This window comes from Elephas maximus, chromosome 6 (assembly GCF_024166365.1).
Source record: "Elephas maximus indicus isolate mEleMax1 chromosome 6, mEleMax1 primary haplotype, whole genome shotgun sequence".
Lineage (NCBI taxonomy): Eukaryota > Metazoa > Chordata > Mammalia > Proboscidea > Elephantidae > Elephas > Elephas maximus.
This window is the reverse complement of record NC_064824.1, coordinates 76,778,621-76,791,743: the sequence shown is the minus strand read 5'-3', so window position 1 is coordinate 76,791,743 and position 13,123 is coordinate 76,778,621. Positions and strand designations below refer to the sequence as shown.

Below are 13,123 nucleotides of genomic sequence, written 5' to 3'. Positions count from 1 at the left end.
AACATAGAAACTTTGTCTTTATTTCCCCCTGAAATCCAACCTGTAATTCATGTTTTCTTCTAAAATATTTTTTAATTTTAAGTGCAGTGGCAGTAAAAGATTACTAAAATGTAGTGGGAGTAAAAGATTAAGATATTCCATTTTACAAAGAGATACCCAGCACTTCTCAGTTAATGACAAAATGCAGGAGGATATATGAGCTTCTGTTAATTGTATGCTGTTTGCACATAATACCTTAATTCAAGGGCAAAGTACAGTGTTCACCGTCAGTATTCTTTCATTTCCAGCAATAACAGAGCCCAATAATTTAGCCGAATAGACCAAAAAAAGAGGCAAAGCCCATCTAACTTACTCTCTGGGTCTTCAAGGGGAATATCATTACAAGAGTCTGTATCTGAGTAAGTTCTTCGGCGTCGCTGGGAGAGTCTGTGAAGCGTAGACGCTGGTTCTTTTACAGCGTGGCTACTCCTGAAAATTAAATAAAAAGCACTAAACTAGGGGGGAAAAAAGGCATCAAATTCTAAGGCCTTAAACAAATGAAAACCTTCTCAACTTAACTGGAGTTTTAAATGACTTCCTATTAAATGAAAGAGCAACGATTTTTATACCCAAAGAAGTATTTTAGAAACATTCTACTCATTCAGAGGTCAAATCACAAGTAAGTCAAACCATCTAGAACCCAGCTGGTAACCTGGAGAAGGTGGACTCTAAGCAGAGCTAAGTGGAAAAGGGGTATAATGAAGACGCAATTTTATAGGGAAGGGCCCAGCTATATAATAAAGTTCATCAGAAATCCATGGTTTACAAATGTGTAAAAGATAAAAGTAATGGACTCACAAGCACAGCTACCTAGTGTCAATTCATAACTGATTAAAAACAGCACACTGAAGGGAATGGGCAAGTAGTGAGGCGCATTCTAAAGGCTGACTCACTGACTACAGTGAAAAAAGATAAAGATGGTAAAAAAAAAAAAAAGAAGGCTATTAACTATCAACTATTAAAACAAAGAAATCTATCTAGGATCAATCAAACACAGAGCCAAATCACTACCACTCCTCAACGGCAACTTGGCTACCACTGTGGGACAGCCCAAAACTACTGTTCTTAACACTGACCCTGATTCATCAAGAAAAAATTAAATTGTGCTCAGTGTATCTTACTTAATAAGGTAGAAAGAATAAAGTTTAGATAAATTTCTATCACAAAAATAGAAGTCTGTCAAAGGGATTAAGCTTCCACTTTCCTGGAAAATTCAGTTGGTAGAGCTCTTCGTTCCATAATGGAGTTGGATACATACATCATGGAATTCTACTGATCACATGATGGTTCAAAGATCACATAAGTATCAGAGAAAATAAACAAAATGTGACAGAACAGTAATAAGGGCTCTGTTAGGACCCGGCATTCTTTATGTAGACAAATAAATGCTAGTGTCACTATATAATCGCATCACTTTCCAAAGAACCAAGTAAGACAACCAAAGCAACTTAAAGGAATATTGCTTACCAAAATAAAGGACAGTTTAAGAACATGGGATCTTAGCAAGATCTATCCAGAAGGTAAACTAATTTTTTTTCATGTACTGATATCAACTTTTTAAACATCAATTGATTTTCTCTTTTCTAGTTCTTCAGAGAGATCTTTATCTTCTAATAAAGCAAAAGCTCGGTATGAATATATGCCACCATAAAAAGCTGTAGTAAAATGAGCCTCAGCTTTGAAGCTCTGATACATCACAAATGGCTTTCTACCAACCAAATCTGATACAACTTCAAACATCTAAAATAAAGTATGATAGCCAACAAGGTGCCTACCTCACTAGTTAATTTATTTACTCATTCTTTCTTTACTGATTACCCGCTGTGGCAACACCTACACTAACCATCAAGATACAATGCTAACCAAATCAGAGCCAAACCCAGTCCTTACAGGGCTTATATTCTGCACTACTTATTAAAGGCCCAAAGAATTCTCCTAAGTATAATTTTGAGAGAACTTGGCTGAAAAAAGAAGTTATTCTACCTCTCTGAACTGCAAGTACCAGGGTGGCTGACAGAACGCTTCATCTAGAAATTAAAAAAGAAAAAAATTAGCACAATTCATGACAACCAAAATAACGCAGCTCTAAGATATCATTACTGTCATAACAAATTTACTCAGAGAAGACTGGCAAAAGAAAAAAAATTGTTTATAGACTCGAGTAACGTAATTAACTCAATGTCAAGCTTTCTCCCTAATAATCATTAATTGGAATCTTTCTCAACTTACACAAAAAACATGCTATATTCTTTTCTCAATATTAAAAATCAAAATTTATAATGTTTTATTAATATATACATATAAAACCCACTGCCATCTAGTCAACTCTGACTCATAGCAACCCTGTATGACAGAGTAGAACTGCCCCATAAGGTTTCCAAGGAGCGGCTGGTGGATTTGAACTATCGATCTTTTGGTTAGCAGCCGAGGTCTTAACCAGTGTACCACCAGGGCTCCACTGTGTGTGTATATATATATATATATATATATATATACATATACACACACACACACACACACACACATAAAACCCAGTGCCTTCGAGTCGATTCCAACGCATAGCAACCCTGCAGGACAGAGTAAAACTGCCCCAGAGTTTCCAAGGAGCGTCTGGTGGATTCGAACTACCAACCCTTTGGTTAGCAGCCGTAGCACTTAACCACTATGCCACCAGGGTTTCCTATATATATATATATATGTGTGTGTGTGTGTATAAAATATATAAAAAATATATATACAATTACTTCAAGAGTCACACTATTTATGATAGAAAGGAATATCTTGCAACCCAGAAAGTATTCTAATAATTCTCTCTCTTTTTTAAGGGCAGGAATAGAGTCTTGCAGCAGAGATTCTCTTTACCATTTATTATTCAGGTAGCTGATACACAGATGTTCTAAAGTGTGGTTTTCATGGAAGAGGGGCATTAAGAATTCAGAGCTTAAAGAACTCAAAAGAAGAACCTAAGCCTCAATTAGGTTTCTAAAACATATATTAAAAAAAAAATCTGATTAGGGAAAACAAAAAAATAGGCAGAACATGAATAAATATACCAAATACTAAACATAATCTAAAAAATTCAACTACTCCACCAAAAAAATAGAGGGAGGCAGCCAAGTAAAAGATTATTTCAAAGTTTCACAAGGTAGCAGAAAAACAAAATTTTATTAAATACTAAAGACAGCTGCTTTTATATACACAGGTCCAAGGCCCTTACAAGTCCAGGTCTAACATTTATGTTTATGCAAACGCCTTTTGTATTTGTCTATGAGCCACAGTTACTCTGAGAAATCTCAATTGAAAGGGTAACAGAAATGACCCACCCAATATGTAGTAGAAACATTAATGTGACTGACATTCAGATGTAAGTGGGATAGGGTTGCTAGGAGTCAGAATCGACTCGATGTCAACAGGTTTGGCTTTTATAATATAAATCAGTTCCTTTAAGACCACTCCCCCATGATATCTCCACTACAAAAATCACTCAACTTCCGAGACAAAATGACAACTGTCTGAATTTCCATGATGATATGAAATACGGCGTGTTCTAAGAGGGATATGAGATTGACTACATAAAACTGTTATAAATATCAGGTTAAATAATTATCAAATCTTTCAGCTCTATTTTTCATTTACTCGAGTTATTTTAAAAATAAAATTTGCCCATGAAGACTGTCTGACATTACTTTCATTAGCTATGCGTCTCCAGAACTAATTACCATAAGCCACAATTCTTGCTTTATGTGTGAAGTAAAATGGCAGAGCTGGGAAAAATAACCTGCCTCTAACCTAATGTTTCCTAGATCGACTTACTGGATTTCCTGTAATTTTTCTACTAATAGAAGTTTTTGGTTTAAAAGAAACCAAATACACATATAACACATACATTGTAACTTCCCTGGACAACAAAGCACTTGTTACAAGGCATTTTTCTCAGAAGTTCAATCAGAAAGTGAGGAAGCTCTGATGTGTGTTTATTTTACCTGACTTTATATAGTTTTAAAAAAGGGGAAAAAAAACAAAACAGCATACCTCATGTACATTAATTTCATGAACACGGCACTGTATTTTTTTTTTTTTTTAGTTTGAATGTACACTTTACTTAACAGTTCACAACATATCTGTAATCGCTCTAAAAAGCAACACTGTCAAACTGTGTTCTACTGAACACCACAGTCCTATGAAAGGTTATTCAAAACAAACAAAAAAGGGGTTCACTTGTTAAAACAAATTTCACAAACACTGCACACTACCTCTCCCTCTGAAATTCAAAATATATGTTAGCATAAAAGAGGCTCTGAGGAGCCCTGTGACAAAGAAACCCAATTCATTTAGGTTAACCAACAGTACCTAAACTAATCTGCCCATAAAACTCTTTTTCACAGTATTCCTGCCTCAGAGGACGCTGATGAGAAAGCAATGATCTAAACAAATTTAGGTAATAATCTTTGCTAAATCCTATATAATTAACTTTTCTGTGGAGGGTATGAGAACCCAGGGATAAGCTGGACCTTATTCTTTCTTCTAATAAGTCTTTAGCTAATTGCCAAAATAGTAGCCACAAACCCTGACAAAAATGTCATTCTTCCTTCTACAAAACACTTTGATGAAAAAAATGAAAACTTGCATTAAACCTTATGCCACCTGTGAGTTCCCCACAGCATGCTAGGAGCAAGTGTATTAACATGGAAAGGACAACAAACTCATCACCCCCGGCAACGAGTACGTGTTGTTTCAGAGTCACCGGATGGCAAAAAAACTAACATTAAGCATCTGCACCCACAGCAGGTCAGACACTTCACAATGACCCTCTGATGTAGACACTCAAACCCCTACTTTATAGTTGAAGAAACAAGTTCAGAGAGATTAAGTAACTTGCCTACTCAGATACACATGGTAGATCTAAGGTTCAAATCCCAATGCGGCCATTTCCATTACGACATATCGTTTCAAATCCCTATAATTCCTTTAAAGATATGCTTAATTTTACTCCATTGTGATGTTTTTACCAAGGAAAATAGTGCTCCCCAACCTTTTTCATATCACAGAACACACAGGGAATGACAATATTTGCCTGGCACACTGGGGTAAATGGATAAAGCAGCTCATGGCAGGCCCTGCCCAGTCCCTCCAAGGGGGAAGGGATCAGGATCTTGGCAAACACGTGCTGGGCTCACCAGCTGAGAAGCTCCAGTTGATATGAGTCCTCTTCTCACCTCACCCCCTAAAATTCAACTGTCTCCCCACCCCCCGCACACCTATTCTACTCTTAGAAATATTTTTTAAAAAAAATGCAATTTCATTGGGAGAAAAACAAGAAATTCCAACCATTTGAACAGGAGAAGGTGACACAGGAGAAACTAAGGGATCCGGATGGGGCAGTTGGAACATCTCAGGTTTAAACTTGGCATTCGCTATCTTCACGCATTCCTCAAGCGTTGTGATGAACGTATTACATGTGGCACTAAGCAGAGAAGAGGCTTCATTCATGTTCTGAAAAATCACATACAAAGGTGAGCAGACTCACACACAACTATGTGGAATCATATACAACTTTATAATCAAGTAAGGAAACATTCTTTCCAAAGGACACATTACTATGTTATGCTCAAATTTATTAAATGTAGTAAATAAACCACCTCAGAGAATTAAAGCAGCACATAAATAATAAATGTGCCCCTCGGGTAAGTAATGTGTGAACCTGATTCTAGGAAAAAAATAAGTTTTGTGTTTGAACCAAATGTCACATTGAAAAACTGAACAAAAATTTATCTTCAATAAGCCTAAGTTGTAATTATCTCACTACCTACATATAGTTTAATATAATCAGAATTCTGAAGGTGGGTACAGGCAGTATAAGATCCTAAGAGTTAGTTAGAGATGGCACATTTCATGTCTACCCTACAGCCATTTTCCCACTTCTTCCTTGATAGAATAAAAACCCAGTGTTGTTTAGAACAGCAAAGTGCCCTGACCCTGGGGGATGTACACAGATTGGTGTAGGCCAATCACAGCTATCCCAGTCCCCTTTGTCAAATACTCATTTTTCCTAGTTTCCCTTGGCCTAGCCAAAAAAGATTATGAGAAGTCTGCTGCGGGGTTTCTGGGATTTTTGTTCCTTGATAAAAGGCGAAGATAGTAAGTTGGGAAGATCTCTCTGATCTCTCTCCACACTAGCCACCCCATTGCCTTCTGCCTGTACATGTTATCTTGAAGCCTTATATTTGAGGAGAAAAACTCGACACAGCAAGAACGACAGAGTGGAAAGACTGAACGAGCCTAGGCCCCTGATGCTGTCACTGAGCTGCTGGAGCCAACTGAGAGCACCAGCTATTGCTCTGAAACAGTAAGTGCCCTCAGGGTTTAACCTACTGTTTGGTTTTCCGTTACCTGTAGCCAGTATAACCTACCTCACACAAGATGCCTCCCCGACAGGCAGAAGCAAGAGAAGGCCACAGGAGAAGTAGAAAAATTTCTTTTCCCACTTCTGGCAAGTTAGGCAGAAGGGGACAAGGAACTACGGTAGCCTTTTATCAAGAGAGTAGCAGGGTTCACTGGTACTATTTTACCAGAAAAAGCGAGCCTATTTCATATCCAGGTGCTACTTCTCTGAATTTTGATTCCTACATCACTGTTCTAGGGAATTTTTTTTTTTTAAGGTTATTTCATAAAGCTAAATTACCAACTCTCAGTAGCTGCAGCTGGGATTTTATTAATGAAAGAAAAAGAATAGCAATTATCCAATGAATTCATGTAGTCGGCCTAGAGAACAAAAACAAAGCCTAGAATGTTTCTTCCCGGCCCCAACCCACAAATTATAAGATTGGCTGTGAAGACAGGCCTTGGTTCCCCTGAAAAATACGCTGCTTCCTGCTGTACTGCAGCTGCAAAGATACAACCCAGAATAGCCCTTAGGTTTCTAGGTACTCTGCCGTAAGGAGAGCACGGAAGAGCTGAAGATAATTTATTTTGAAAACGCCTCTCTGTCATCTTATGGGAAGTAGCTCACCCACCAACCCACTGCCGTCAAATCGACTCCGACTCATAGCAACCCTATAGGACAGAGCAGAACTGCCCCATAGGGTTTCCAAGGACCAGCTGGTGGACTCGAACTGCCAACGTTTTGGTTAACATCCTTAACCACTGTGCCACCAGGGCAAACCCACCAGTATGCTGCAAAGCATAACTAGGCTGGCAGGGATCATTTTTGCTGTACCTCTACACTGGGAGATGAGTGAGTCTCATCGTGGTGAACAAATTCCTGGATGGTGTGAACTTGCTGCATTAGGAGGTCACAGTAGAGGCGAAGTTCAGACATTTTGGTTTTCAGAGATTCGCTGGTTTCACTTATTTCTGAAAGGAATATATATAAACGTTCAATTATTTTCATATTCTATGGGCAATATAACCAAATGAGATCATTAAAAAAGGCAATAAACATAAATACTTATTGCTTAAGAGATATGAGAACTTGGAAATGGGATGCAGGGGTCCTGAGAAATAGCCTTCTCTTTAGATAATTACATATAAAATAACAGTCACAGTCTGCCATAAAGTTTAGGTAAATCCATTTCCAGAGAAGTGGTGATTAATAAAAGACCACTGGATGCTGTACACAGGAAAATTTCCTTTTATTGTTCATTATCTTTCACTTGAAAAGCACTTGTATTTCTTCTTTTGTGAATTGGCTTTTCTTGCCCTTTACCCATTTTCCCATTTCTAATGCTTGGTTTTTCTCTTTAACCAGTTGCTATCAAGTCGACTCTAACTCATGGCAACCCCATTTGTGTCAGAGTAGAACTGTGCTCTATAGGGTTTTCAATGGCTGATTTTTTGCAAGTAGATTGCCAGGCCTTACTTCCGAGGTGCCTCTGGGTAGACTGGAACCTCCAACCTTTCAGTGAGCAGTTGAGCGTGTTAACCATTTCTACTACCCAGTGAATCCAGTTTCTCTCTTCATACTATATAAAGTAATACCTTATAAACATTAGGACTGAGGAAAGCAGTCTCTTCTATTCTAAATATCACAAGTGCTTCTCCAGATCAGTCAGCTCCCTATCGATTTTCTTTACTGAATGTATTGGCATATCGAAGTTTCTAATTTTTACAAAATTATTGTATATAAACATTCATTCATTTCCTTCTGTTCCTTCCATGGAAACTGTGGTGGCATAGTGGCTAACTGCTACGGCTGCTAACCAAAAGGTTGTCAGTTTGAATCCACCAGGCACTACTTGGAAACTCTATGGGGCAGTTCTACTGTCCTACAGGGTCACTATGAGTCGGAATCAACTCGACAGCAACAGGTTTGGTTTGGTTCGGGTTGGTTCCTTCCATGGCTTTATTTTTACATTATGCTATTTTCAAAATATTTTTTAGAGCTATATTTTCTTCTCTCTAATATCTCTAGGCAGGCTAAATATCCAGCCAAAATCTCCGCCACTCACCTGCCAATACCTTCCATACTAGAAATTTAAGCAGCAGGGGAAGGAAAAAATACACACAGAAGATTCTGGTGCTTCTCCATAACCACTGCACCAGGCCACTGGCACTGCTGTGTAGCACTGCTAGCCAGAGAGGTCCAAAGCAGCTCCATCTGCCTATTTGATCTCACCTAAAGCAACTTCTGGAGGCCCTGGGTGCTGCAAAGAGTTAACACACTCAGCTGCTAACTGGAGGTTTGGAGGTTCGAGTCTACCCAGAGGCACCCTGGAAGAAAAGTCTGGTGATCTACTTCTAACTAACCAGTAATTAAAAACCCTACAGACCACGGTTCTACTCTCACATACATGGGGTCACCATGAGTTTGAACAGGCTTGAAGACAACTGACTTTTTAAATTAATTTCTGCCCCAACTTAAGTCCATTTCTTCCTATCCTGCCCTTAGCCATACTCTATCCGTAACGTTATTTCATATACTTGAAATCATTATAAATTCAATCCCGTTGTTGATGTTGTTAGGTGACGTTAAGTCTGTTCTGACTCACAGCATCCCTGTGTACAACAGAAAGAAACACTGCCCGATCCTGCGCCACCCTCACAATCATTGCTATGTTTGAGCTCATTGTTGCAGCCTCTGTCAATCCATCTTGTTGAGGGTTTTCCTCTTTTTGGCTGACCCTCTGCTCCACCAAGCACCATATCCTTCTCTAAGGACTGGTCCCTCCTGGTAACATGTCCAAAGTGTGAAAGACCAAGTCTTTTGCCATCCTCACTTCTAAGGAGCATTCTGGCTATAAATCCTAGACCTTCATATTTCAATACCCATAATTTAGTTGCTTTCACTAAATAACCTTTATTGTTTTTCAGAGGTTGCTTAAATTAGTTTTTTAATTTAAAATTTTTTAGGAAATAAAAAAATACATATATAAAAAGAAAATCAAACTATTATTATTTTCTTGTTGTATCTGCATTTAGTTAACACCATAAGTCATTTGCTCTGCTTTTGATTTTTATTTAATCTTTTTAAAAGGGCAATATATGCACATGGCAAAGTCAAAAGGCAGCAAGGGGTAGAGAGTGAAAAGAAGTCTCCTTTCTACACATTCCCCTTGCAGAGGTATAAACTTAACCAATTCTCACATACCCTGCCTAAGCCAGTTAATGCATATTAACACTATATGTAGTTCTGAATCCTGTTTTTTTTCAATTATTGTTCAACATTGGGCACTTTCCCACATCATTAAAATTCCCAGTAAATATTTTAATGGCCACATAATCTACCAGCCTATGGAGGCAGTGTGAGAAATACATAAAGTAATTTGGCCTTTGTCCTTGGTTCCTGAGAGATAACTCTCAAACCTTGGAATTTAAGTATTTTCAATAAGGACTCCAGAATACACCTAACTAGCAGGTTGGGTGAGGTGATGAGGTAACTCAGGTGAGGACTGGCAAGGCCAGAGATTCTCACTACATAATACCATATTATCACCTCGTGAAATCGACCCACCTCAGGGGAGAGGGGCTGGAGTTTGCATTAAGTAATAAGACAAAAAAAAGCTCTGGACATGGAAGCTCCATGGGCTTCCTGGTTGGTAAAAGACATTCATGCATGTAAGAAGGTAGTGCATCCCTTTTTGGGATGGGAAGCTCCACATTAGAAAGCCTCCCAGACTTTGCCCTACGCATCTCTTTGTTCAGTATCCTTTTTTCCTACAATAAGCTGTAACTATAGCACTTTCCATGAATTCTGTGAGCTGTTCCAGTGAATTATTGAACCCAAAGGAGTAGTGGGAGCCAGCAGGTCAGAAGTGAGGGAGCCTGGTGGGGGGGCTCCCAAACTTGTGGCTGGCATCTTGAAGGGGCAGAGGGAAACCCCTGAATTTGTAGTCAGCAGGTCAGAAGTTAGGGCGTCGTCCAGACTTCCAAACTTGAGGCTGGCATTTGCTAACTGGGCAGTCTGAAGGACAATGTTCTTTTAACTTGTGACATCAGACCTAGCTCCAGGGGCTATGGTCAGAGAAAGAAGTGCTGCATGGGCAACTCATGTCAGAACTGAACAGAAAAGCAGGAAAGTGGATATCTGATGATTCTTATCCTTGTAAGCAGCATATAGTTTACCGAACCATTTCCCTAAATTTAAACCCTTGCATTGTTTACAAACTTTTTACCATGATGATTACTCCCTTTGGATATACTACTAAACATAATAAAAAACGCAGACATGACAAATTTATGTTTAAGAAAATACTGTCACCACAGGCAAAAATCTATTAACTACCTTTTTCTTTTTTAGTCCTAGTATCAGTCAAACAGGCTTTGGAGCTGCCCAGAGCAACCAGCCACCTTTGTCTTTCAGCTGCATTCACTGCTTTCATGTAGAAATGCTGCTCTCCTGGAATGATTAATTCCATTCTTGTGTTGTCTGCTGAATGGACTGTAATGAAAAACAAAGGGAAATACAGTCACAGACATAAGTAATTTGGGGAGCAAACCATCATTCTTATGTAGTACTAAATTTATTAGACGATTCAGACACCTAAAACAACAAACTATGATCCAAGATGCAGGCAGTGCCACTCCCTAAGGGGCTATCTAGTAGCACCTTCCAAACCACCATTTTCACATATACTCAGGCAGGCAGTGGTGCCAAACTTATGGTGGAATATGAAAGAAAAAATAGTGATGAATGAACTACTGAGAAGTGAGAACCAAGAACTTCCCTGGGGACCACCTGTAGCACCTTAAATACACATGGCGTTGCCATACTTATCACACACTGTTTACTAACTTCTTTGAAAGCAAAGTCTATGTTTTGGTATCCCCAAGCTTAGGAAAGTGTCTGGAATACAAGCACAAAGAAAGGTAATTTATGGCCACCTTCCACGGGAACTGTGGTTCTCAACTAATGCAGCATCTCAGAATTACCTGGAAGGTATGTGTATTAAGGAAACCCTTCCTTCTTCCCTTCCCCCCACCTCCTTTCCTAACCCTCCCCTCCTTAATACTCTGACAAGAGAGCTAAACAAGAATGCTCACTGTGCTGAGCCAACCCCAAACTTTTTTTGTAAGACTATGTAAATTTATGTTAAGCAAAAAAACCAAACCCATTGCCACCAAGTTGATTCTGACTCATAGCAACCTTATAGAACAGAATAGAACTGCCCTGTAGGAGCTTCCAAGGCAGACTTCCACATCTTTCTCTCACAGATTAACTGGGGGTTCCAACTGCGGACCTCTCAGGTAGCAGCTGAGCACTTAACCACTGTGCAACCAGTGCTCCTTAAATTTGTGTTACTTTATTAGTAACCAACAAGAATTTACTCAGCTCAGAAGAGTGCTGGTAGAGTGAAAGACAGAGGCAGAGAAAAATATAGCCTTCACTGTCATAGAGCTGACAATTTAACCCAGGAAACAAACTGGCAGACCAAAAATAATCACCTAACTTAAATGCTGAACTCTCTGGTATAGATTTCATGTGTAATTACAACTGAGAGGAACCTAAGAAACAGGAAATAAAAAAAAGACTTCAACCTATGAGCCACCATCTAGGATACTCTACTGGTCTTCCCCCTTTGGGAGCATGGAAGAATGAAGAAAACTAAAGATACAAGGGAAAGATTAGTTGAAAGGACTAATGGACCACATCTATCATGGTCTCTACCAGACTGAGCCCAGTAAAACTAGATGGTGCTTAGCTACCACCACTGACTGCTGACAAGGATCACAACAGAGGGTCCCAGGCAGAGCTGGAGAAAAATAGAATAAAATTCTAACTCGAAAAGACCAGACTTGCTGGCCTGACAGAGTCTGGAGAAACCCTCAAAGTATGGCCTCCTTAACACCCTTTCAGCTCAGTAATGAAGTCACTCCTGAGGTTCACCCTTCAGTCAGAGAGCAGACAGGCCTATTAAACAAAAGGAGACTAAAGGGGTGCACCAGCCCTGGGGCAGGGACTAGAAGGCAGGAGGGGACAGGAAAGCTGGTAAAAGGGAATCCAAGGTTGAGAAGGGACAGGGTTGACGTGTCATGGTAGTGTTAACTAATGTCATAAAACACTGTGTGTACTAACTAATGAAAAACTAGTTTGTTCTTGTAAACCTTCATCTAAATTTTTTTTTTTTTTAAAGTCTTCAAGAAGAAGAATTTGATGACAGCAGGATTTGGTTAAGGCAAAACCTGTATGAAAAAAAGGCCTAGATGAGGGGGGAAAAAACACAATCTGTTCAGGTTATAGGGAAACAAGCCTAAGCAGAGCCTTATGATGTACTGCACAGTAATGATAGTCACGAATGGACAGGCTAGGTAGAGTCAAGTTATGAAGGGCTCAGGAAGTCTGGCAGTGGCCCTAAATTAGATTATCAATTACTGAAAATATTGGCCAGATGACTCAGGTGTATTTGGTAGCTTCAACCAAGAGCTCATCATGTCAAAGGAACTACCTTTCATGAAGGTCAAGTATTCAAGCTACGGGGGAGAAAAGAGAAGGGTTTTTAGGGAGTGTAACATTCATTGCTCTTGTGCTCTAGTTTTTCCTTCAATTCTCTTTAAAGGAGAATTCAATACTTTCATTATTATTTTTTCTGCTTTCATCCTACCTACCTCCTCCTCCACTGCCCAACCACACATACAAATGAATCAATGG

The 13,123-nt window shown here is 39.1% G+C and overlaps 1 protein-coding gene across 3 annotated transcripts in view; it reads right to left on the bottom strand.

The window, feature by feature from the left end:
• The window catches only part of PLEKHA3 (pleckstrin homology domain containing A3), a 44,452-nt gene that overhangs the window by 25,805 nt on the left and 5,524 nt on the right, over window positions 1-13,123 (bottom strand). For all 3 annotated transcript variants that reach the window (XR_007517879.1, XM_049887555.1, XM_049887554.1), the window contains exons 3-7: window positions 10,760-10,915; window positions 7,256-7,392; window positions 5,368-5,532; window positions 2,023-2,066; window positions 353-468 (exon numbers count right to left, since the gene is read on the bottom strand). Coding sequence is in view for 2 of the 3 variants with exons in the window: in XM_049887555.1 (XP_049743512.1) it covers window positions 353-468; window positions 2,023-2,066; window positions 5,368-5,532; window positions 7,256-7,392; window positions 10,760-10,915 (618 nt within the window). In the remaining variant the exon portion in view is untranslated. The remainder of the gene's footprint in view (window positions 1-352; window positions 469-2,022; window positions 2,067-5,367; window positions 5,533-7,255; window positions 7,393-10,759; window positions 10,916-13,123) is intronic.